General features: G+C 47.6%; 1 protein-coding gene across 1 annotated transcript in view; it reads right to left on the bottom strand.

The window, feature by feature from the left end:
* Positions 1 to 20,331, bottom strand: part of Dna2 (DNA replication helicase/nuclease 2) — a 26,015-nt gene extending 5,684 nt beyond the window's left edge. Inside the window, exons 1-18 of the mRNA XM_021173475.2 lie at positions 20,261 to 20,331; positions 19,801 to 19,983; positions 18,569 to 18,752; positions 15,053 to 15,198; positions 13,512 to 13,643; positions 11,628 to 11,847; positions 10,614 to 10,731; positions 9,751 to 9,913; positions 9,412 to 9,606; positions 8,319 to 8,549; positions 6,696 to 6,812; positions 6,509 to 6,618; positions 5,723 to 5,832; positions 4,386 to 4,610; positions 3,402 to 3,595; positions 1,966 to 2,055; positions 1,674 to 1,878; positions 601 to 690 (exon numbers count right to left, since the gene is read on the bottom strand). Coding sequence (XP_021029134.1) covers positions 601 to 690; positions 1,674 to 1,878; positions 1,966 to 2,055; positions 3,402 to 3,595; positions 4,386 to 4,610; positions 5,723 to 5,832; positions 6,509 to 6,618; positions 6,696 to 6,812; positions 8,319 to 8,549; positions 9,412 to 9,606; positions 9,751 to 9,913; positions 10,614 to 10,731; positions 11,628 to 11,847; positions 13,512 to 13,643; positions 15,053 to 15,198; positions 18,569 to 18,752; positions 19,801 to 19,983; positions 20,261 to 20,331 — 2,784 coding nt within the window. The remainder of the gene's footprint in view (positions 1 to 600; positions 691 to 1,673; positions 1,879 to 1,965; positions 2,056 to 3,401; positions 3,596 to 4,385; positions 4,611 to 5,722; positions 5,833 to 6,508; positions 6,619 to 6,695; positions 6,813 to 8,318; positions 8,550 to 9,411; positions 9,607 to 9,750; positions 9,914 to 10,613; positions 10,732 to 11,627; positions 11,848 to 13,511; positions 13,644 to 15,052; positions 15,199 to 18,568; positions 18,753 to 19,800; positions 19,984 to 20,260) is intronic.
* Positions 20,332 to 21,743: the final 1,412 nt, after the last annotated feature.

Below are 21,743 nucleotides of genomic sequence, written 5' to 3'. Positions count from 1 at the left end.
GTACACTGCCACTGTCTTCAGACACACCAGAAGAGGGCATCTGATCCCATTACAGATGGTTTTGAGTAACTATGTGGTTGCTGGGACGTGAACTCAGGACCTCTGGGAGAGCAGTCAGTGCTCTTAACCACTGAGTCATCTCTCCAGCCAGTCCTTTTTGTTTGTTTGTTTGTTTTTTGTTTTTTAGAGACAGGGTTTCTCTGTATAGCCCTGGCTGTCCTGGAACTCACTCTGTAGACCAGGCTGGCCTCGAACTCAGAATTCTGCCTGCCTCTGCCTCCCAGGTTCTGGGAATAAAGGCGTGTGTCACCACTGCCTGGCCTGCTTTTAGAGTCTTAAGATTTGGGTTTTGGATCCTGGGAGCTGGAGTTAGAGGTGTTTGTGAAGTGTCTAACAGAGATGACAAAAACTGAATTCCAGTTCTTTCTAAGATACCAGACCTTAACCACTGAGCCATGTCTCTAGATCCTGACCCTCCTTATCTCAATGAACAAGTTTTAACACCAGATCTTCTGTTCCTTAAGTGTCTAACAATATTTAACAAAACAGTCAATAACTACTCCGCGTGCAGAGCGACTAACCTGGACACCCCGACATTACCTTTATAAAAGTTGAGGTTAGGAAGACAATGAGTCTGGCTTCTGTGGCATTGCTAACACCACCATTTTCAACTTGCTCTGGAGCTGGGACCTAAGCAGAGATCCGTGTGTCAGTGATGCGATCTGTCAGGTGCAAGCAGCAGGAGGCTACAAAGACCTGACGACTAGGTCTGGAGATAAATGGGAAGCAGTCTGAAATAATATACAGGGGCATGCGAGTGCATAAACACAGACACACGTACCCGCCGCGGACACGTGCCGCACAGGCAGAGTTTATTTCCAGAGAAGCCCATGACAACGCATGATAAGCACGCCACAGCTCTGGCTGGCTCTCACAAGCCTCACTGTTGTCTGTCTCATGGAAATGACAGGCAGGAAAGACAGCACCTGGCAAGAGCCCTCACAATGACGCTGCCTCCACATCACTGCTCCAACACAGACATATCAACTGTGAGCTGCCACATGGGTGCAGAGAATTGAACCCAGTCCTTTGGAAAAACAGTCAGTGCTCTTAACCACTGAGCCTCTCCAGCCAACACTATTTTGGTGCCTTTTATTCAAATAATGCAGCAGAAAAGCCCCATCAAACCTGGAAGAATGCTTGAAGGAGTGATCTGCCCACACAGCCTTCATCTTGTGTGTGTGTGTATCTCAGGAATCCCACGATGGCCTGACACTACGCCAGTGGCCCAGGATGATCTTAAACGTCTGATCCTACTAATCCCATCCTTCCTAATTACCCCAACCTTAAGAAGGTAACCCTGTCATGTTGTCAACCTATAGAACAAAGACCCCAAGAGACTGTAGCCAGGACGTGCCATAACACACAACTACAGTAGCTCACTTGTGAGGCACAGGCAAGGATCATGGATCTCAGAGTCTGAGGCTGGCCAGGAGAGAACCAGAAGGACAGATAGACAGGACTGTGGTGCTGCGCTGAGGTGTGGACGTACGTAAGCATGTACTAAACTTGGTTCTAAGCAATCCGGTCAAAAAGGTACAGTAAGCTGAGAAATTTAAATACTAAGACAAATATTTTAAAAGAACTGAAAATGTCCTTCACTCTGGCCTTACCTTGTCTGTGTTAAGGAAACACACGGGATTGTCTGGCTCTAACACTCCAGCCAGCCAGGGGCTGTCAGAGTAGTCGGCATAAAGCTGGAGGCTCAGCCTCACGTCCTTGAGGTTGGGCAGGGCTAGCACTGCGTTGGCCACTCGGTCTGAGCCGCACTCCAGTTTCCCTGCGTATGTGAGCTTGTTGCTCAGGGACATAATCTTCCTGGAAGAGTCAGAGAACACCACCTGGGTTTGGATGGGGACGGAGAAGGAGCAGCCAGGCACCCGGGGGCTGGCAGGCTGCACATACCTGTTCATTCGGTATTGCACGGTCAGCTGCACCACAGCGCTCTCGTTCCGCTCCAGCCTCTTGAACAAGCTCTCGCTCATGCCCAGAGCTCTGCCAACAAACCATATCATAAACACACCGAAGCGCCCCTTGAAAAGAGTCCAGCTCATTTTTTACCTTTAGCTACCGATCCATAGATATGCATGTGCTTTGCCCGCCCACCGTGGTGAACCAGTGGAGGCCAGGGGGCAACTTTCTTTAGTGACCCTCTCCTTCTGCCACCTTAACTGAGGCTCCAGGGATCAAACTTGCTCCTCAGGCTTGGGAAGGGCTTTTCCTGCTGCGCAATCTCACTGGTTCCCAAAAATACAGCTTAAAATAAAAACTTGCTCTTTTGGGTTTTTTTTGACAGGGGTCAAATCGAACTCGCAAACTTGAAAGGTAGCAGTGGATGGCCTTGAACTTCTGATCCTCCAGCATCGACCTCCCAAGTGCTGGAAATCTGTGCACTAGGCTTAGGTCATGCACCCCTGGAACGGATCCAAGGCTCCATGCACGGCAGGCAAACACATTGAGAGCTGAGCCGCATTCCCAGTTCCTACAGTTAAAGCTTCAGTACTGGGTGGTGACACGGGTCTGCCGTCCCAGCTCGCTAGATGCCTGAGGTGGGAGCCTGAGGCAGAAAAGATGCTTCAAGCCTGGATAATATGGCAGAATCCATCTATTAAAACCAAACTGAGGGCTAGAGAGATGGCTCAGTGGTTAACACTGCTCTTCTAAAGGTCCTGAGTTCAAATCCCAGTAACCACATGGTAGCTCACAACCATCCGTAATGAGATCTGACGCCCTCTTCTGGAGTGTCTAAAGATAGCTACAGTATGCATACATATAATAAATAAAATAAAGCTTTAAAAAAACAAAACTGAAACCTGGGTGAGGGCACACAGGTTGAGAGGCAGAAGCAGGCAGATCTCTGGTCTACAAAGTTAAGTTCCAGACCAGCTAGGGATACACAGTGAGATTCTGTCTCAGAAACAAAACAAACACACTAAAATGAAATGTCTACAGCCCACTGTTATCAACTGAACATAGTGGGAAAAGAGAACAAATATTTTCTCCATCAAACTGGCATATAGGAATGTCTGAGGAGCGTTTTGTGATTGTTCTCTGATGCAGGAGCAGGGCCGAGCCCACTGCTCCACTGCTGGATAGGAGCCTGGGAGCAAGCCAGTTGGCAGTGCTCCCTGTGAGCCTGGAAGTCAGCAGTGCTCCATGTGAGCCTCGGAGCAGTGAGCCAGTCAGCAGTGCTCCCCGTGAGCCTCTGCTGCAGTTCCTGACTTCACTTCCCTCAGTGGTGAACTATAATCTATAAGCCAAATAAAATCTTTCCCTCCCCCAGGACGGTTTTGATCAGTGCCTGACACAACAACAGGACATAGACAAGAGCATCTACCTACCTTGCCTCCCGGTTTACAACCAGGGGAGGCAGCTGCTGATGGTCTCCCACCAGCACAAACCTCCGCGAAAAGAACAGTGGGCCCAGGCAGACAGGCTGGCTGATTTGAGACGCTTCATCCACAATACAGAAATCAAAGGTTTTTCGGGAAAATATTGGGTGGTTTACTCCCATGCAGGTTGTTGCAACAATAGGCTACAAGCAAGCACAGAAAACAAGCCAGTTACCAAATGTTAAAGATGGTACTTGGGTCCCTGTCCCGGCCTCTTTCTGAAATTAAAAGATCAAAACCATCTTCCCTCCAATAGCAAGAACTTCTCAATACTATTTAATTCAGAAATATGTATAGTTTCTTGAGAGACTCTTGTTACATACTTAGTCCAGGATCGCCCTGAACTTCCTATGTAGCACAGGTTGGCCTGAAACTGCTGGGTTTAAGGGGACCGCTAGCCTGAGCTCCCAGGGGAGCTGAGAGATCAGACACACACCATCAGACCTTGTACATTACTAAGTCCCTTGCTCTGCAAGAGATGCTGTGAAGAGGACAAAGGCAACTTACAGAGAGGGAGAACAGGAAGCCATATATGCAGAAGACCAGAGCCTAACGTGCATAGTGCCCCAAACTCAAAGCAAGCCAGGCATGGAGGCATGGGAGCGTGGGGGAGGCATGGAGACATGAGGGCATGGGGGGAGGCATGCAGCCATGGGGCATTGGCCTGGAACCCCAAGCTCCTGAGTGAGGTCAGGGCAAGCCTAACTACAAAGTAACTTCAAGGTGAGCCTGGTCTAGGACATAGGTAGACAGACAGAGACAGAGAAACAGATGGACTCCCTGGGGCTTGATGGCTGGCCAGCCAGCCTAGCCTACTTGGCAAATTGCAGGACAAACAGATCTTGTCTCAACCTGAGAAATAACAGACTGTCCTCTGATGTCTCCACGCACACACACACACAAGCACACACAGTAAGAATCAGACTGACTTACGTGACTGTCATAGAGTTCTTCTAGATGGGCTAAAGACGCAATGGACCTCGACCTGCAAATCTCTTCCTCTGTAAACTTCTGGATGTCTGGATGGACCTTATGAGACTGACCCAAGCGCAAAAATCGGACTTTAAACTTGGCTAACTTCAGGAGAATATTGTCAACAGCGGAGTGCGTGTAGCTGGTCAGCAGGACGCTGAACCCACAGGCAGAGAGGATCCTCACCTAGAAATGGGAGGCCGAGGAACAGGGAAAACATCATCACTTTGAAACCCGACAACTGTTAACAGGCTTACAGTTTTCAAACACTTACAACCTTCAGTGAGACTAGAATTGGGCCCCCAACACACATACAACAGAGGACTGCCGGGTCTGTGTTCATTCAGAGATGATGCACCTAACCCTCGGGAGACTGGAGGCTTCAGGGAGTTTAGAGGTCAGGTGGGATAGGGGGTGGGGACATCCACTTGGAGACAGGGGCATGGGGAAGAGGTATGGGATGTGGAGCAGTAGAAGGGTAGATGGGAGGTTGGGGGGTGGATGAAATATGGAGTGTAAAAACAAACAAACAAACAAACAAAAAAGCTCGAATCCAAGAAAGAAGTTTGCTGCTATTAATCATATCGACCCCAGAGTGGTATGAGTGTAGGCCTGTTCCACCACACCAAGTTAATTTATCTTTTTTTGTTTGTTTTGATGAGACAGGGTCTATGTACTCTTGGCTGGTCTGTAACTTGCTATGTGGACCAGGCTGGACTCAAACCTACATATCCATTGTCCTGTCTCCACCTTCAAGCGCTGAGATTAAAGGTGTGTGAGCCATCATAGTAGCCAAAAATCCAGCAGTATGAGGGCTAACATAACTTGTGAGCCCCATAGGCCCAGGGACAGACAGCTTCCTGGATTGCCGGGAGCTGCTGGTTTTGTAAGGAAACAAGTCATACACTCTCGACTTAATAAACAAGGTTGGTTGCCCCATCTACACAGGATGCACTCAATCATACCGAGGCGAGAAACGTGTAGGCAGGAAGTATGTCAGGATATATGCTGGGCCCCAACTGGAGGAATGTGGAAAGTATGTAGCCTTGTGAGTTTGACTTTTATAGACACCTGGCTGACCTAATTCAGCGCCTCTCTCTGGGAGTCCTGGGTGTGGACCTGGCCCTCGCCCATCTTCCTAACCAGTACTATGTACAGTCTGCTAATTGCCTAACTGTGGGATGTGGGACTGGTCTGCCTCCTCCAGGTCTTCAGGTTTAACAGCGGCGGTTATAAGACCAAGCATGACAAACTCAGGAAGGACGGAGCCAACGGAAGAGTTTAGTTTCCGAGCTTACCAGGGCACAGATTGTGGTTGTCTTTCCTGTCCCTGGCATCCCAACAATGAGCGTGTAGTCTTTCGAAAGAAGAACTCTCTTCATTGCTTGTCTCTGGGGCTTATTCAAACCTGTATTTCAATTTACCAGAACAAAAACAAGACTTCATCTCATGCTCTACTGTATTCATAGAAGCAGGTAAGACAGTGTCTCTAAATCAAACCCAAGCTCACCATTATGGGCTGGCCCGGCTAGCTATCTAGGCTTGTTCCAGGGACGCTCTGGTCCGCCCAGCTGTCACGCACACCCAGCATTTACGGGTGGTGGAGAGAATCTAAACTCCAGGCCTCACACATGCATGGCAAGCACTTTATCGCACTGAGCCGTCAAAGTCTTTACCTTTGTAAACTTACTGTGTGTATGATGTGTGCACAGGAACATTCGTCGTACTATAACATGTGGAGGAGTTGGTGGTTTCCCTCCACCATTTTGCAGCAGGGACGCCCTTACTTCTGCCATGCTGCACACTGGGAGTTATCTGGCTGGCCCGGGAGCTTTATGACAGTTCTCCAGCCTCCACCCTCCCATCTCGCTGTAGGAGATGGGCAGATATAAACCACCACATTCTTATTTTTTTTTAATGGGTTTCAGGGACCAAAGTCAGCTCATCAGGCTTGCACGGCAAGTCGCCTTCCCAACTAAGCCATATATAACTGTATGTCTAATCAACTGCTCAGCCACTGCACACTTGGTCTAGTTTACATTAGAAATAGAATCAAGAAAATCAAATGGAGAGGCTGGCCATACCCTTTAGAATGTTGGCCACTGTATCCTTCGCGTCGTGTGGAAGGACGGAGCTGAGGTAGGCGGTGAACTGAGGCTCCCTGAAATCGATGACTAATTCTCGAAGTCTTTTGCTGCAAAGAAAAAAGCGAGAGTACTCTTACTAGCGCCTCAGGGGAAGTGGGAGGAGTCAGACTCCATCAGCACCCACCTGGGATCTGTGCTTTCCATCAATTTAGACAGATTTCCTAACGGAGTACTTATATCACCATGTCTTTCTTCCCGGTCTAATCGAAACACCGTTGTTTCTGGGAGTGTTGACAAGTTCCTAAAACAACAGAAAGGCTGTGTGAGGCACACGCTGCTGCAGGGGAGCCTGTAAGAAGGGGAGTATGGGATGTAAGCTGGAATCCTGGCACAGGGCAGGTGGAGGAAGCTGCAGGGCATGTCAGTCATGTTCCAGGTCATCCTGGACACAACACACAAACCTCATCTCACACCCACAGATGCCCAAAAAAATAAATAAATAAAAGTGTACATTTTTTACCATAACCTGTATGCTGAGGCACCTCTAAGTGCCCCCTTCCTCATGTTTCCCGGTTCAGAACTGTCCACACCTCTAATGCCTCGGTCATACTACCCTCCACCAACACACCTTCCTATAACATGGCCAGTCCTTGGATGTGCCTCATGCTCTCAGCTGACCTGTGGATGGAGAAATTAGCTCTCCCAAAAAACCTTCTAAGTGGCAGGGCGTGGTGGCGCACGCCTTTAATCCAGCACTTGGGAGGCAGAGGCAGACGGATTTCTGAGTTCAAGGCCAGCCCCTGGTCTACAAAGGGAGTTCCAGGACAGCCAGGGCTATACAGAGAAACCCTGTCTCAAAAAACCAAAAAAAAAAAAAAAACCAAAAAAAAAAAAAAAAACCTTCTAAGTGGAGCACGGCATCGTGGACATTCTTATTAATGTGTGTGTGTGTGAAGAGTGGGGGTGGAGAGGCCACAGCCTGTGTGTGGAACCAGAAGACAACTTGGTGGAGTGGTTTTCTCCTTTCTGTCTTTCCATGGGTTCCTGGAATAAGGTCAGACTTGTGCAGCAGGAACCTTCTCACCCATCTTGAGAGCAGTCACTGTCTTAATCACTGATCTCAACGTACTAGCAACTGGCGCGGAGAGCTGGGGCTGGAACTCAGCGATAGCCTTTACCTACTGTCGGCGAGCTCCTGGGCTCAAACTCCAGCATGAAAGGGAAAGAGCTGGGCAGTGAAGCAGGCTGGGGGCTGCTGGATGCAGTGGTGCCCAACTTATATGCATAAATAGAAAAACTCAGCAAAAGAACACAATATGCTACAGCAAAACCCAGTTACCAAAGACCTGTAGTCTCCCCACCCCTAGCCTGGAACCTGCTTGCTCAAGGGTGGAGTTTCCTGCTCATTCGTTCTGCCACGCCCACTGCTGGACCGTGCCGCTTTGCTGCTTGGAGCCACACACGTGTTCACCCTGCTACTGGACCCCGAGACCATTCGGCGGGAATCGGGTTCCCTCCCCCTTCCTTTATAACTGAATGTCGAAACTAGTAAAATTGAGCTTTGAACAGGATGAACTTGTCTTGGCTCTGTTTCTTCTTTCTCCCCGTCTAGTTCCTCCCTTAGCTCGAGTGGCCATCTCAGTCAAAACGTTGCGAGCTGCTGGCCAGCCGCAACAACCTTCTATTAAGTCACCTTGTTCAAAATGTTTAAGAGGAAAATTTACAGAGACAGGAAGCAGATCTAGCAGTGTGGATAACCCCAGTTCCATACAGACAGAGCTGCTGTCCAAAGAATCACCGCAATTACCTGTCTAGCAAGCAGGTTACGACTGCCTTGTTAATCTTCTTCACGTAGCCTTTAGACAAAGCAAATAGTTTTCTCTCTTCTCCACTTAAAATAATCCTGTCACCTGCCATCAGATTGGTGGCTGGCATGGGACCATTTTTCCGCTGAAAATTATGTAAATACTGTCCATCACAAACTCTCGATACAGGCTCCGTCCTGACCAGGTTTCCAACACAGTTGCCACTCTCTTCCCTGAGAAAGAAGAAAGAAAGAAAGAAAGAGAGAGAGAGAGAGAGAGAGAGAGAGAGAGAGAGGAAGGAAGGAAGGAAGGAAGGAAGGAAGGAAGGAAGGAAGGAAGGAAGGAAGGAAGGGTCCATTGACGTATTTGTTTATATAACCCATGAATTTTTAGAAAATTAGTATTAGTATTTAGTAGTAATAATGGTAGTAGTGTGTGTGTGTGTGTGTGTGTGTGTGCGCGCGCACGTGCAAACATGGGCCTGTGAAGCAGGGGACAACTCCCAGAATACAGTTCTTCGCTTTCACCACATGAATACCAGGGATTGAGCTCAGGATATCAGGCTTGGCTGCAAGCCCCTGAGCAATCATGCCGACCTACAGCTCCTGGCAACCGATGCAACGTTTGCCTTTTTGTTGTTCTGTTGCTTTTAAACCCTTTCTACAATCCACTGTAAAACACGGATGCCACGTTAACAGCTTTCTATTTCCTCTTTTTTTAACATAATTCTGTGACACCTGTGACACAGTCAAGAGTAAATGACACAGACACTTTAAAAACTGTGCTTGTGCATATGAGTGTTGAGGCGTTCACCTGTGCAGATGCAGCCCTGGGTGACCCCTCAAGAACTGTTCACCTGCATTTCTCACATGGCCTCTAAACAGCCTGGAGCTAGACAACTGAGCCCAGGTTTAATCCCCTGGGCTCAGGGGATTAAAACTCAGGTCCTCGTGCCTGCAATCCAAGCACCTTGCCAACCGAGTCTCCATGAGACCTTGTCTTTCACATACCCTACAAACCTCTGCTCTCATGGGTTCCGAATGCTACGGGTATTACCTAGCACAGGACCGACAGTCTGCTCGGTGAAACACTCACAGTTCAGAGGCAGGCGTTAACCAGATTCTCTGGTGATTCTTCCTGTTGTCTTTAGAGTGCGACTCCAGCGTTAACATGAGACACCACAGGCTGAAATACTTCAAGTGCGCCAGCTGCAGGTGCCGCGTTTCTTCCTGGATTTTGGACAGCATGGCTTCTGGGATGGATGTGTCATCTCCCTGCTCTTCAACTGCTCTAAATACAAAGTTCCAATTAGAGCTAAGCATACATTTCCCTGGTAGGTAGTGAAGTAAGGACTCCTACACACACACACACACACACACAGACACACACACACACACAGACACACACACACACACACACACACAGAACACTTACCTGCTATAAAGAGCACAGTTGCCCATCTGCGAACAGTATTTACAAGTTTTCTCTTCCTCGATTATCTGTGGCAAGGCAGAGAGCCGAGCTTCCTCCCCCGGAGCTGCTCGGCTCACGCGGTGCAGGAGCGAGGCGGCCAGCCAGTTCCTGAGCTTCAGCAGTTCTGGGGAGAGGTAAGGCTGGCTGTTTAGAATGAGGCAGACTTTCTCCCAGTAAAAGCTTCACATTTAAAGACAAAGCAGAGGATAATATGCGTATTTGCCTCTGTATTAGAGTAACCACAATCATAATGTGCTGGCTTACATCAAGGCTTTTGACACTCGGTGAGTTTTTTTAAACAACCTCCTCTTTCATACCGGGTAAGGACTGTGAGACTGTTTAGTTGTTTTTGTTTAGAGACGGGAAATTACTGTGTAGCCTTGGCTAGCCTGGAACTCAATATGCAGACTCCCTTGCCCCAAGTGCTAGTGCTGGGGTTAAAGGTATGTACTTCACCGAGCTAGTGAGACGGCTAAGCAGGAAAGGGAGGGTGCTGTGGAAAACTAGAGAGCTGCACTCCTCTCATAAACAATAAAGACAAATAATAAATTTATAAAATATAGAACCACAAATCTCAATCTGCAGTATGGTCTAGCAAGCAGCGTAAAAGTGGCTCACACATTAATCCCAGCATTCAGGATGCCAAAGCAAGAAGATCTCTGTGAGTTTTGAGGCCAGCCTGGTCTACAGAGTTGAGTTCCTGGGCTACACAGTGAAAGCCTGTCTAGAAAACAAACAAGCAAACACACGAGAAAGTTATCACCAAAAGCTGGCAGGAGGAGCAAGCCCCAGAGGAAAGGCCAAAGTAAGCAAAGCAGTCCAACCTCTTTTGTCCAGATGGTTGGCGGGCACAGGGTACATCTGCCCGGTCTTGAGGTAGAGAAGCCAGCCAGCCTCAGGGTCCTCTCGTCTCTCCTGGCTTAGCAGCGTGTACAGGACCACCTGTTTAGTAAGACAGACCGTCGAGCAAACAGTGGCGTGTGCTCTCTACCTATGCCGTCTGGAACCACACATCGAAGAAGGTTGGCAGCACAATTCCCAGTGTGTAAGTAGTACAAGCCCTTGGTAACGGTGACAAACCAAACTCAATGTCAAACATTTAAACTGCACAAAACTAACAGCTCCTGCTCTGCAGTTTTACACCGACTGGAAAGAAATGTGAACTGGGAAATGGGGGCGTGGCTCAGCAGCACAGTGCCAGCCCCAAAAATAGGAAGACAGGGAGAAGGTTTTCTTACCTCAATACTTAAATCCTGGACTCCCTGCCCCCCTTAAAAAGTTAACAAATTAAATAAACTATTTCACGTTTCCAAATTAACAACCTCTCCATGTTCTTTCCTGACTTAACAAATGAACCCTAAAATGCTTAGGATTTACATCAGAGTCACTGTGACAATTCAACAAAACCAACAGTGACTTTTCCAAAGCAGAAACTCTCATTACTTTTTGGGAGAGGAAGCCACTGAATCCAATACAAATACAGCCTTCCTGCCTGGAGTATGGCTGAGTTGTCGGAGAGCCTGGTCTACATGGTGAGCTCCAGGATAGCCTGGTCCAAATACCCATTGATGTATCTGAAGACAGCTACAGTGTATTTATATATAGTAAATAAATATATATTTTTAAAATAAGATTTAAAAAAAAAAAAAAGTCAGCTGGGCGGTGGTGGCGCACGCCTTTAATCTCAGCACTTGGGAGGCAGAGGCAGGCAGATTTCTGAGTTCGAGGCCAGCCAGGTCTACAGAGTGAGTTCCAGGACAGCCAGGGCTATACAGAGAAACCTTGACTCGAAAAATAAATAAATAAATAAATAAATAAAATAAAATAAAAAGTCATACCTGACTCCGGTGCTCGATGGAGTTGGACTCTTTGCCGGTCTTCAGCTCCAGTGGCATTACCTTGTATTTCATTTCACAATCTCGATGTATTTTGACCCCGACTGTGACGTCTATTTTGCCCTTCAGTCCAAACCTAGGGGACCAGATGCTTTCTTCGATATCCAGTGACTTGATTACTTCAATGTTACAAGGTGAACTTCTGTTACTGCCATCACTTGGCCTGAACAGGGACACAGAACACGCTCACTGCACACCAGACCTGATGACTACCACACAAGTACCTCTTCTGGTTGCTGGGGGGTTTTGTTGCTTTCTGAATTGCAATACTGGCATGACCTAGGAACAAGACCAAAAAAGGTGCCCTGTGTTTGGCAAGTGACTGACTGACCCGAATCCCACTGCTCAGCCTGTGACAACTGTTTGAGACTCACAGTGGTGTAGTGAGGAACTTTCCAAAATGGCCAGCATAGTGGTAGCCGCCATTAATCCTAGCAATCTAGTTGCAAAAGCAGCAAATCTGTTGAGTCAAGGCCAGCCTGGTCTACATGGTGAGTTCCAGGCCAACCAAGACGCCATAGGGAGACCATGTGACAAAAGAAAAACGCTGAGACAAATCAGAGCTGGAGAGATGGCTCAGCGGTTCAGAGCACTGACTGCTCTTCCAGAGGTCCTGAGTTCAATTCCCAACAATGACATGGTGTCTTACAACCATCTCTCCAGGGATCTGATGTCCTCTGCTGGCATGCAGGTTATACATGCAGATAGAACACTCATATACATAAAGAAAAAAAAAGTTAAAAAGGTGAGATGAATCAGAACTGTTCTAACATTGGAAATTCTTACATGAAATGCTATCGATTAACATTAGGATGAAACTAAAATCCTCTACTCGAGAGATTTCTTTGGTCATAGAAAGATACTATAGACAGTAATTTGTGAAAGACCGTAACAGCAAAATGATAAATTGTAAAAGCTTATCCTTTTAAGGCAGACCTGGTGACTCACATCTTTAACCCCAGCACTTAGCTGATGAGTCTCTGTGAGGTCCAGGCCGGCTGCAGCTAGACAGTGACACGCTGCCTTAATTCTTTGGATAACCTTTATGTGTTTACTTAGCATGTGTTTACATGTCAGTATGAAGACCCACAAATGCTACAGCATGCATGTGAAAACCACATGACGATATCCAGGAACTAGCTTTATTTCCCCCGTGTGACAGGACATGAGCACCTTCACCAGCTGAGCCATCCTGCTGACCGCTCTCCTGACCTTTAAAAAGCTTTGGGAAGCCGGGTGTGGTGGCGCACGCCTTTAATCCCAGCACTCGGGAGGCAGAGGCAGGCGGATTTCTGAGTTCGAGGCCAGCCTGGTCTACAAAGTGNGTTCGAGGCCAGCCTGGTCTACAAAGTGAGTGCCAGGACAGCCAGGGCTACACAGAGAAACCCTGTCTCGAAAAACCAAAAAAAAAAAAAAAAGCTTTGGGAGAGCTGTGCATTTCTCCTTCCTATATGTTTGTATACATGCCTGTGTATATGCAACAGTGCCTACAGGAGCCCCTGGAGGCACGAATAAGACATCAGAGCCTCTGCAACTGGAAGTACAGCACTCAAGAGTTCTAGGAATAGAACCCAGGCCTCTGTAAGAAGAGTAAGTGCTCTTCACCACTGAGCGACCTCTCCAGCCCCTTTACAAAGCTCTGAATTGGCTGTCCAGAGGCAGGTTGGTCTGTACGGGTTTGAGGTCAGCCTGCTTTAATACGGAGTTCCCGGCTAGCTAGAACTAAGTAACATATGATCTTAAACAAACAATAAACTTTGAATCAACAAGCATAAGGGAATCCTGTCTAGACATCGCAACAGCGTATAAACAGAATGCACTGCTTACAGAGAGAGCTGCATTTGAGGGAATTCAGCCGAAGGGCCCTTATGCATGAAGTCCTCCGCCCACTTAGAGAAAGAAGGGAGATACTCCTCAACTTCACAGATTATTTCATCCTGGCTCAGATTCAAGCGATACCTGCCAAAAAGGGGAAACTGAGTAAGGAAGCAGAAATATTAGAAATATAAATGAAGAAAATATCGAAACAGGCTGTGGTCCAAACAACAGAATACAGCTCGGCCTTCAAATATTCAGGGGTGCAGAACACACTCTGCATGTTTAAGTCTCCCGGGTCGAGTCCCAGCTTCCTCTCTTAAGGTGTAGAGCCGACGTAGGCTTGAGAGCACACACCTAACGTCCAGTGGGTAGAGCGGCTAGGGCTTAGCAGGCGGAGGTAGGTAGATTCCCACAAGCCTGAAATCCCTGGAGGAAGGAGAGAACCAACTAACTGCACAGGGCTGGCCTCTGGCCTCCACAGGCTGCCCATGTGCTCGGCCCACATCACAAACACAAGTACACAGAAAAGAGTAAGTAAAATGAAGTTCGAAACCAAGCAAACCTATGTAACGAAGGTTATCAGACTGCTCCTACTGTGTGACAGAAGGGGACAGGAGCTGGTCAGGCAGCTGGCCTGGATCACACAGCAAAGCAGCAGAAACAAGACTGACTCTGTCTCATCTGGGGGCCAACTCCCAAAAGCTGTCTCCTCCCCCACTACTCTCTCTCTCTCCTCACCCCACCCTTCCTCTCTCCCGATACACACACACACACACACACACTCACTCAAAAAAAGATAACAGAACAGACTAATCTTTGGGTAGGGAGCCACAAAAGCCTGCAAAAATACAGACTTCTCATTAAAACTGGCTAAGCGGGCAGGTGAGATGGTTCAGTGGGTAAGAGCACCGACTGCTCTTCCAAAGGTACTGAGTTCAAATCCCAGCAACCACATGGTGGCTCACAACCACCCATAATGAGATCTGATACCCTCTTCTGGTGCGTTTGAAGACAGCTACAGTGAACTTATACTAATAAATAAATCTTTGGCCGGAGCAAGTGGGATTGGCCAGAGCAAGCGGAGGTCCTAAGTTCAATTCCCAACAATCACATGAAGGCTCACAACCATCTGTACAACTAAAGTGTGTACTCATATATATAAAATAAATAAATCTTTAAAAAACAAACAAACAAACAAACAAAAACCTGGCTAAGCAGCGTGCGGATGCTCCCAGTTCCTGATTCCAAACACATACAGTCCTCAGCACATTGGTCTCTAGAACCAACACAAAAGCGATTTGCACCTGTTACCCGTTCTCTGAGGACAGCTGAGGAAGCTATCAAACATGGGTTCTGTCCTTCAGCCCTGTAGGCTATTTCAGCAATGTCACCCAACAGTCCCTGCTGCCCAGAGACACCACAGGGTGCTGTGAACAAGATGAGTGAAGTCCCGCTGCGCGGGCTCATAGTGAAAGGTCTCCTTCCTGACACCTCAACTGCAGGCAGGAAGTTACAGAGGGTTGTGACATCTGCCCTTCTCAGCGACTTACATTTCCTTCAAATGCCTCACTTCTCGGAGGGTTTGAAGAGCAAGCTCTTGTAGCCTTTCTGGGGCAAAGCTCTCACTTATTGCTTTCTGAAAGACTTCGTGGAGAATCGTGCCGATCAGCATCTGGCGAGTGGCTGGATCAGAGACCTGTGAAAACAAGTCACAGGCACCGCTCACGCTAACACACTGACACAGTGACTGGAGTTGTGAAGCCAACAGGAACTAAGGCACCCGCCGATACAGTCACAAAGTTGTTGTTGTTGGTCCCTAACTGGTTCGCTCTCCAGTGAGGAGGGGTACTTTGACTGCAAGCGTGTCTGCACACCACGAGTGTGCCTGGTGCCCACTTGTTGTCACTTGTTGGAGATTTTCCTAGGCAGTGCCCATACCCTTTAAACAGTCCCTCGGGGCTCTGTTGTTTTCTGTCTTCTGGTCTCTCAGCCTGTCTGTCTCTGTCTCTCTCATGTCCCCATTCTGAGATAGCCTTTCACTCCCCACCCCCTAATAAACCCCTGGAATTAGATCAGTTTCGTGGTGTGATCTCTTTGCCACACTCCTTGGACCCGACCTGACAAGGTACTTCTGCCACTAAATCCTAATACTTGCTCCACAAACCTACTGACCTGAGTTTGAGTCCTGGATCCCACATTAGAATGAGCCAGTTGAACCTACAGGGGTGGTGCCTGTGAGGATGAGGCCAGCCTGGTCTACGGCGCCCCAGATGACCTATGAACTCCCAGCAGCTACGGCTGCTACACGGGATCAGGGCCAGTTGACTTGCTAGCGTGGAGGTGTGTTAGGTCCACACTAGGCCTCCAAACGGCAGTGCCACCCACTGACAACGTCTAAATTACAGTCTGAACGGAGGTCAGGCCGGACCCTGACTGGGTCAAAAGGGTTGCGAGCAGATAAACAAAAGCCGAACATCTACACTCTTCAGAACCCTCTGCAGCAGGTTTCGATCTTTCGGGGAGAGCCACTGCTACCATCTTTATCTGCATCTAGAGCTAACTGCCTTCAGCAACGGGGAGATCCAGTTCCCTATCCTATGAATACATGTCCAAAATACCAGGCCAGTCCCAAGCTTTTAGATCACAAACCACCCCCCCAACACTCTAACTTCCAGGCTGTTCCCTGAGTTTACATACATCCTCCTGCCCCAACACCTGTCTCTTTAAAATTGGCACGACTTCCCCTACCTTTTGTTGCTCTCTCGTGCTCACCCCACCCCCACGCCACCCTCTAAGATAGCCACAGCACCTTTGACCTCCCCCCAAATAAACCTATCTTTCAGAGGGTGGTGGCTGTGCATGGCTGTAATCCCAGCACCCAAGAGAGTCAAACCCTGTCTCTGAAAAACCAAAACCAAAACAAACAAACAACCCTTTCGACCCACGGAGCATCCAGGTCAGGGGCTTCACTGTGCCTCCCTTTCTGGGTGGATACAGCTCAGGAGCTTCTTGCCACGCTGAGAAGTCACTGACAGTGGTGGCTTCTAGGGGGATGAGAGGTAGTTTTCCTCAGTGGGGTGGGCCCCAATAAGTTCCAGGGATGGTTTTGTACCCAGGGGTGTGAGGACAGGACAGCACAGACTGGAACTGGAAGATTATTAAAAGAAAAAGAGGGGGTGGACTGGAGAGATGGCTCAGCAGTTAAGAGCGCTGACTGCTCTTCCAGAAGATCAGAGTTCAAATCCCAGCACCCACATTGCAAGTGCCCATGATCTGACCCCCACACACACAGACAGACATACATGCAGTAAAAACACCAATGCACATAAAGTAAAAATAATAAATTTTTAAAAAAGTAGAAAAACAAGGATGGGAGGAAACACAAAGTTTAAGGGAGGTTAAAAAAGATCTGTGAGCCGGGCAGTGGTGACACACACCTTTAATCCCAGCCCTTGGGAGGCAGAGGTAGGTGGATTTCTGAGTTGGAGGCCAGCCTGGTCTACCAAAGTGAGTTCCAGGACAGCCAGGGCTACACAGAGAAACCCTGTCTCGAAAAAAAAAAAAAAAAAAAAGAGAAAGAGAGAAAGAGAAAGAGAGCGAGATCTGGGAGGAGCAGGGTAAAGATTACCAAAGTATATCACATGAAATTCTCAAAGAATTAACACACACACGGACACACTGGGTTTTTTTGGTTTTAAGACAGAGTTTCTTAAGTGTAAGCAGGCCTGCCTATCCTGGACTCAGAGGGCCTCGAACTAACAGAGACCCACCTGCCTCTGCCACACAAGAACTGAGATTAAAGGCATGGGCCACCACACTGCCTATAAAAAAAAAAGATTTACCTCGAAAAAAACAAAACAAAACAAAAAGATTAACTTATTATTTATATGTAAGTACACTTCTTCAGACACACCAATAGAGGACGTCAGATGTCATTTCAGATGGTTGTAAGCCACCATGTGGTTGCTGGCATTTGAACTTAGGACCTCTGGAAGAACAGTCAGTGTTCTTAACTGCTGAGACATCTCTCCAGACCCTAAAAAAGTATTTTTAAAAGCGGATCTCTGCAAGGAGCAGACATGAAGCTCTGTAGGTTGGCTCTTCTGAGTTTCTTACAAACACGCAAATCTTTGTTTCCTTCTTTCTACACCTTTCTCAACATGCTTTTTGTACCGGTCTACTGTGGTGTAGCTGATCTCCACCTTTACAGCCTGCCTCCTATGGAGTTTCCCTTTTAAATGCTAAGAAATTGCTCTTGAGCATGGGGACACTCGCATACACTCTCATTCTCATGGATATTGCTAATAAATGCTTATGGGGGTGTGGGGAGCCAAACTATTAGGAGGTGTGGCCTCATTTACAGGAAGTGTGTCACTGTGTGGGTGGGCTTCCAGGGCTCCTAGAGTGCAAGCTACAGTAAGTTTGGAAGTCAGTCTCCGTCTGGCTGCCTTAGGATCCAGATATAGAACTCTCAGCTCCTCTCCCAGCACGGTGTCTGCCTGTATGCCACCATGCTTCCCACCATGATGATAATGGACTGAACTCTGAATCTGTAAGCCAGCCCCAATTAAATGTTTCCCTTTATAAGAGTTGTTGTCGAGCCGGGCGTGGTGGCGCATGCCTTTAATCCCAGCACTCGGGAGGCAGAGGCAGGCGGATTTCTGAGTTCAAGGCCAGCCTGGTCTACAAAGTGAGTGCCAGGACAGCCAGGGCTACACAGAGAAACCCTGTCTCAAAAACCAAAAAAAAAAAAAAAAAGAGTTGTTGTCATCATGGTGCCTCCTCACAGCAATAAAACCCTAACTAAGACACCGCTAAATAAACCTCAAAGGACCAGATACATGGTCCAAATCCCAAAACTACAATTGCTAGGTGCGTGACTCTGGGCAGGTCACTCTGGGCTGGCGGCTCTCAGTCCGTTTGCCCTCTGAAAAGCTTAGCATGTGAGAACTGAATGTTGGCGTGAAAGCCAAAGATGCAGCTCACTAGAGTGAGGCTTTGGATTCCACCAAGGCTGTGGCACAGTAGGGGGAAACACTGTAGAAACACGGACTGAAGTCACTCACCCTGAAGGTCTCGCTCAGGACAGCTCTTCTCAGACACCGAATGCTGCTAGCGACGCTTGTACCGGAGATCATCATGTCCGGGTACAGGATAAAATATCCAAAGTCATCGTCTATTATCCACGGCTCAGATGTGCAGTCTCCCTCTAAGTGAACGATGTCCCCTGGCTCAACTGGTACTGAGCTCCTGAAAACAGGCAAGGTTGAGGCACAAACTTACAATCTTGGTCCCCACAGTTAAAAAATGCATCCGGAAGCATCGAAGACTTTATCTACAGAATAAATATTTCTACATCAACTGTTAACCTTAGAGTCTTTGATACACAAATAAAATATTTTCTTTGTATAAAAATAAATAAATAAATATTTCTAATGCCAGGCATGGTGGCGCACACCTTTAATCCCAGCACTTGGGAGGCAGAGGCAGGCGGATTTCTGAGTTCAAGGCCAGCCTGATCTACAGACTGAGTTCCAGGACAGCCAGGGGGCCACACAGAAACCCTGTCTCAAAAAAACCAAAAAAAAAAAAAAAAAAAAAAAGAAAAGAAAAGAAAAAAAAACCAAAAACGTATCAATTTAAAATTTTATTATTGTTATTATTATTATTACTTTATTTAAGTATACACACATGTACCTGACGTATGCCACATGCGTTCAGTGCCCAAAGAGGCCAGGGGACAATCTCAGATTCCCTGGGACTAGTTACATGAAGTTATGAGCTACTTTGTGGGTGCTGGGAACTAAACTCAGGACCATCCACAAGAGCAGGAAGTGCTGTTAACCACTGAACCATTTCTTGAACCTTCATTTTTATCTCCCCCCACTCCCGCTTAAGATTATTCTTTTTCTTTTTTAACATTTTTATTTTGTGTGCCTGTATGGGGTGAGTCCCAGGTATCAAACTCTGGTTTTCAGTTTGGGTAGCAGGCACCTTTACCCTTCCACGCAAGATGGGTTTTCAGGTGTTGTCCTAGAGTTGGGACTGGAACTTAGGGGTGGAGCTTAGTTTGCCTAGCACACTCAAGGCCTCAGGACTTGGCCTGGACTCAAGGACTCTAGGTCAGGTGGTGTCCTCCAGACTACCAAATCATTCCAGGTAATCGCAGCATTTGGAGGTAAGGAAGTGGAGGCGAGATACCATCAGTTCAGGTACAGCCTGGGCTACGTGACAGCAAACAAAAACAACAAACCACCAGACCACCAAATCATGGCTCAAAGTCAAAAATGCAAATCACCAGCCATTCCTGAGGATGCACAGAACTTCGTGCTCTCGGTCCAGGGACGCCGTGATGTGCAAGCGCTTCTCCTCAGCTCCTCTTTCGTTCTGAGAGGTCTCAACAGCAAGCACCAGGTACCGGTTATCCACTCCTCGGCTCAGAACTGTCTCTGGAAACAAAGCTTCCGCCTTCTTCCGAAGTCTAAATTGAAAAACATAGAAACCATCCTATCAGAGCCATGAGATAAGCAGACAGTTGGCTGTGCTCTGCCGAAGTCAATCTTCTGGTTTTCTAGTCTTGTTTGATCTGAAAACCTTAAACTTAAGAAAGACAAGGGGGAGAATTCCTGTTGTAAGCACTGAAGGCTGGGGCTCAGTTGGTAGAGGGCTTGGCAAGCATGCACAAAGGCTGGGGGTCGTTCCGATGGCCAGTGCTGCACAAACTAGGTGTCTGTGTGTGGTGGCTCATGCCCCAGCACCGAAGAGTCAGAAGCAGGAGAACGGAGTCATCCTTAGATGCATAGGGAGTTTGGGCTAGCCTGGACGACATGCGGAACCATTTCAAAGCAAACAAGAAGTGAGTCTTCTCCTTTTAAAAGGTTTATGAGCGGGCTGGTGAGATGGCTCAATGGTTAAGAGCACCCGACTGCTCTGCCGAAGGTCCAGAGTTCAAATCCCAGCAACCACATGGTGGCTCACAACCATCCGCAATGAGATCTGGCGCCCTCTTCTGGAGTGTCTGAAGACAGCTACAGTGTACTTACATATAATAAATAAATAAATCTCTTAAAAAAAAGTGTTTAAAAAAAAAAAAAAAAAAAGGTTTATGAGCAATAAGGGAAGCGGGACACGAGGAACCACTCCCATGGCTTGGGAGGCTGGGGCAGGGGAACTACCACAAATTCAAGTGTTGCAAGAGATCAAACACAAAGAACTAGACACCCAAACTGCTTTAAGTAAGGAAGCAGACTATCTCTAGATGGTGGATACCATAGCTCCTGAAAGCACAAGACTGTACTTTTGTAAGTTTCTGCCTTTGCTCTTGATACATGGTTACATATATTCTGATCAGTATTCAAACTAGAAGGCAGTAATGGTTAGAACTAGGGAGGGGTATAGGTTAGGGTCAGTCTACAAACAGGAGAATGCCCACCAGTTTGGCCAACTCTCACCAACAGCTGGACCGGACATTAATCAGCCTGTGTGGCTTTCCTTGGGCCTCCAGGGCCCACTCTTACCTCCTAACCACACAAGGTTAGCCTGGTCTACAAAATGAGACCCTGTATAAAAACAACAGAAACAAAACAAACACTTGGGAAGTGTAAAAAGGGGATCAGAGATCAGAAGGTCAAAGCCGTCCTGGGCTGACTACACATCTCAGCTGGAGGCTAGCCTGGGCTACCTCAAAACCTGGAAAATACCAAAAAGGGTTTCTACCACAGTCGAAAGCAATTAGGAAGTACAACTAAAGGGAGCTATTCCTGTCCATTTTCCAGATAACTGATATACTGGGCATGCCACAGTTCAGTGGCACAGCACCTGCTGTACCTGGTCCGCCCAACTACTGCTTGAAGGAAAAAAAAAGGGGAGCAGCATGAAAGGTTCACTGCAATTGCTGCCAGGAGCTGCCAATCATACTAATCTTTAAGGCATTAGAGGGCTTGGGCCTACTGTATACCCGGTGTAACACCTCCAGGAGCTCTTAAAAGATATATTGGAGGGATGGTTCAAGTCCCAGGACCCGAATCAGGCAGCTCACCACTGCTTGTAACAAGAGCGCCAGGAGATGCTTCTAAACTCAGGCACGTGCATATATACACTTAAGTAAGTTTAAAAATAAACAAACTCCGGGTGCGGTGGCGCACGCCTTTAATCCCAGCACTCCGGAGGCAGAGGCAGGCGGATTTCTGAGTTCGAGGCCAGCCAGGTCTACAAAGTGAGTTCCAGGACAGCCAGGACTAC

Source organism: Mus caroli, chromosome 10 (assembly GCF_900094665.2).
Source record: "Mus caroli chromosome 10, CAROLI_EIJ_v1.1, whole genome shotgun sequence".
NCBI classification, from domain to species: Eukaryota; Metazoa; Chordata; class Mammalia; order Rodentia; family Muridae; genus Mus; species Mus caroli.
The sequence above is the reverse complement of the archived record's forward strand: the minus strand, read 5'-3'. Positions and strand labels throughout refer to the sequence as shown.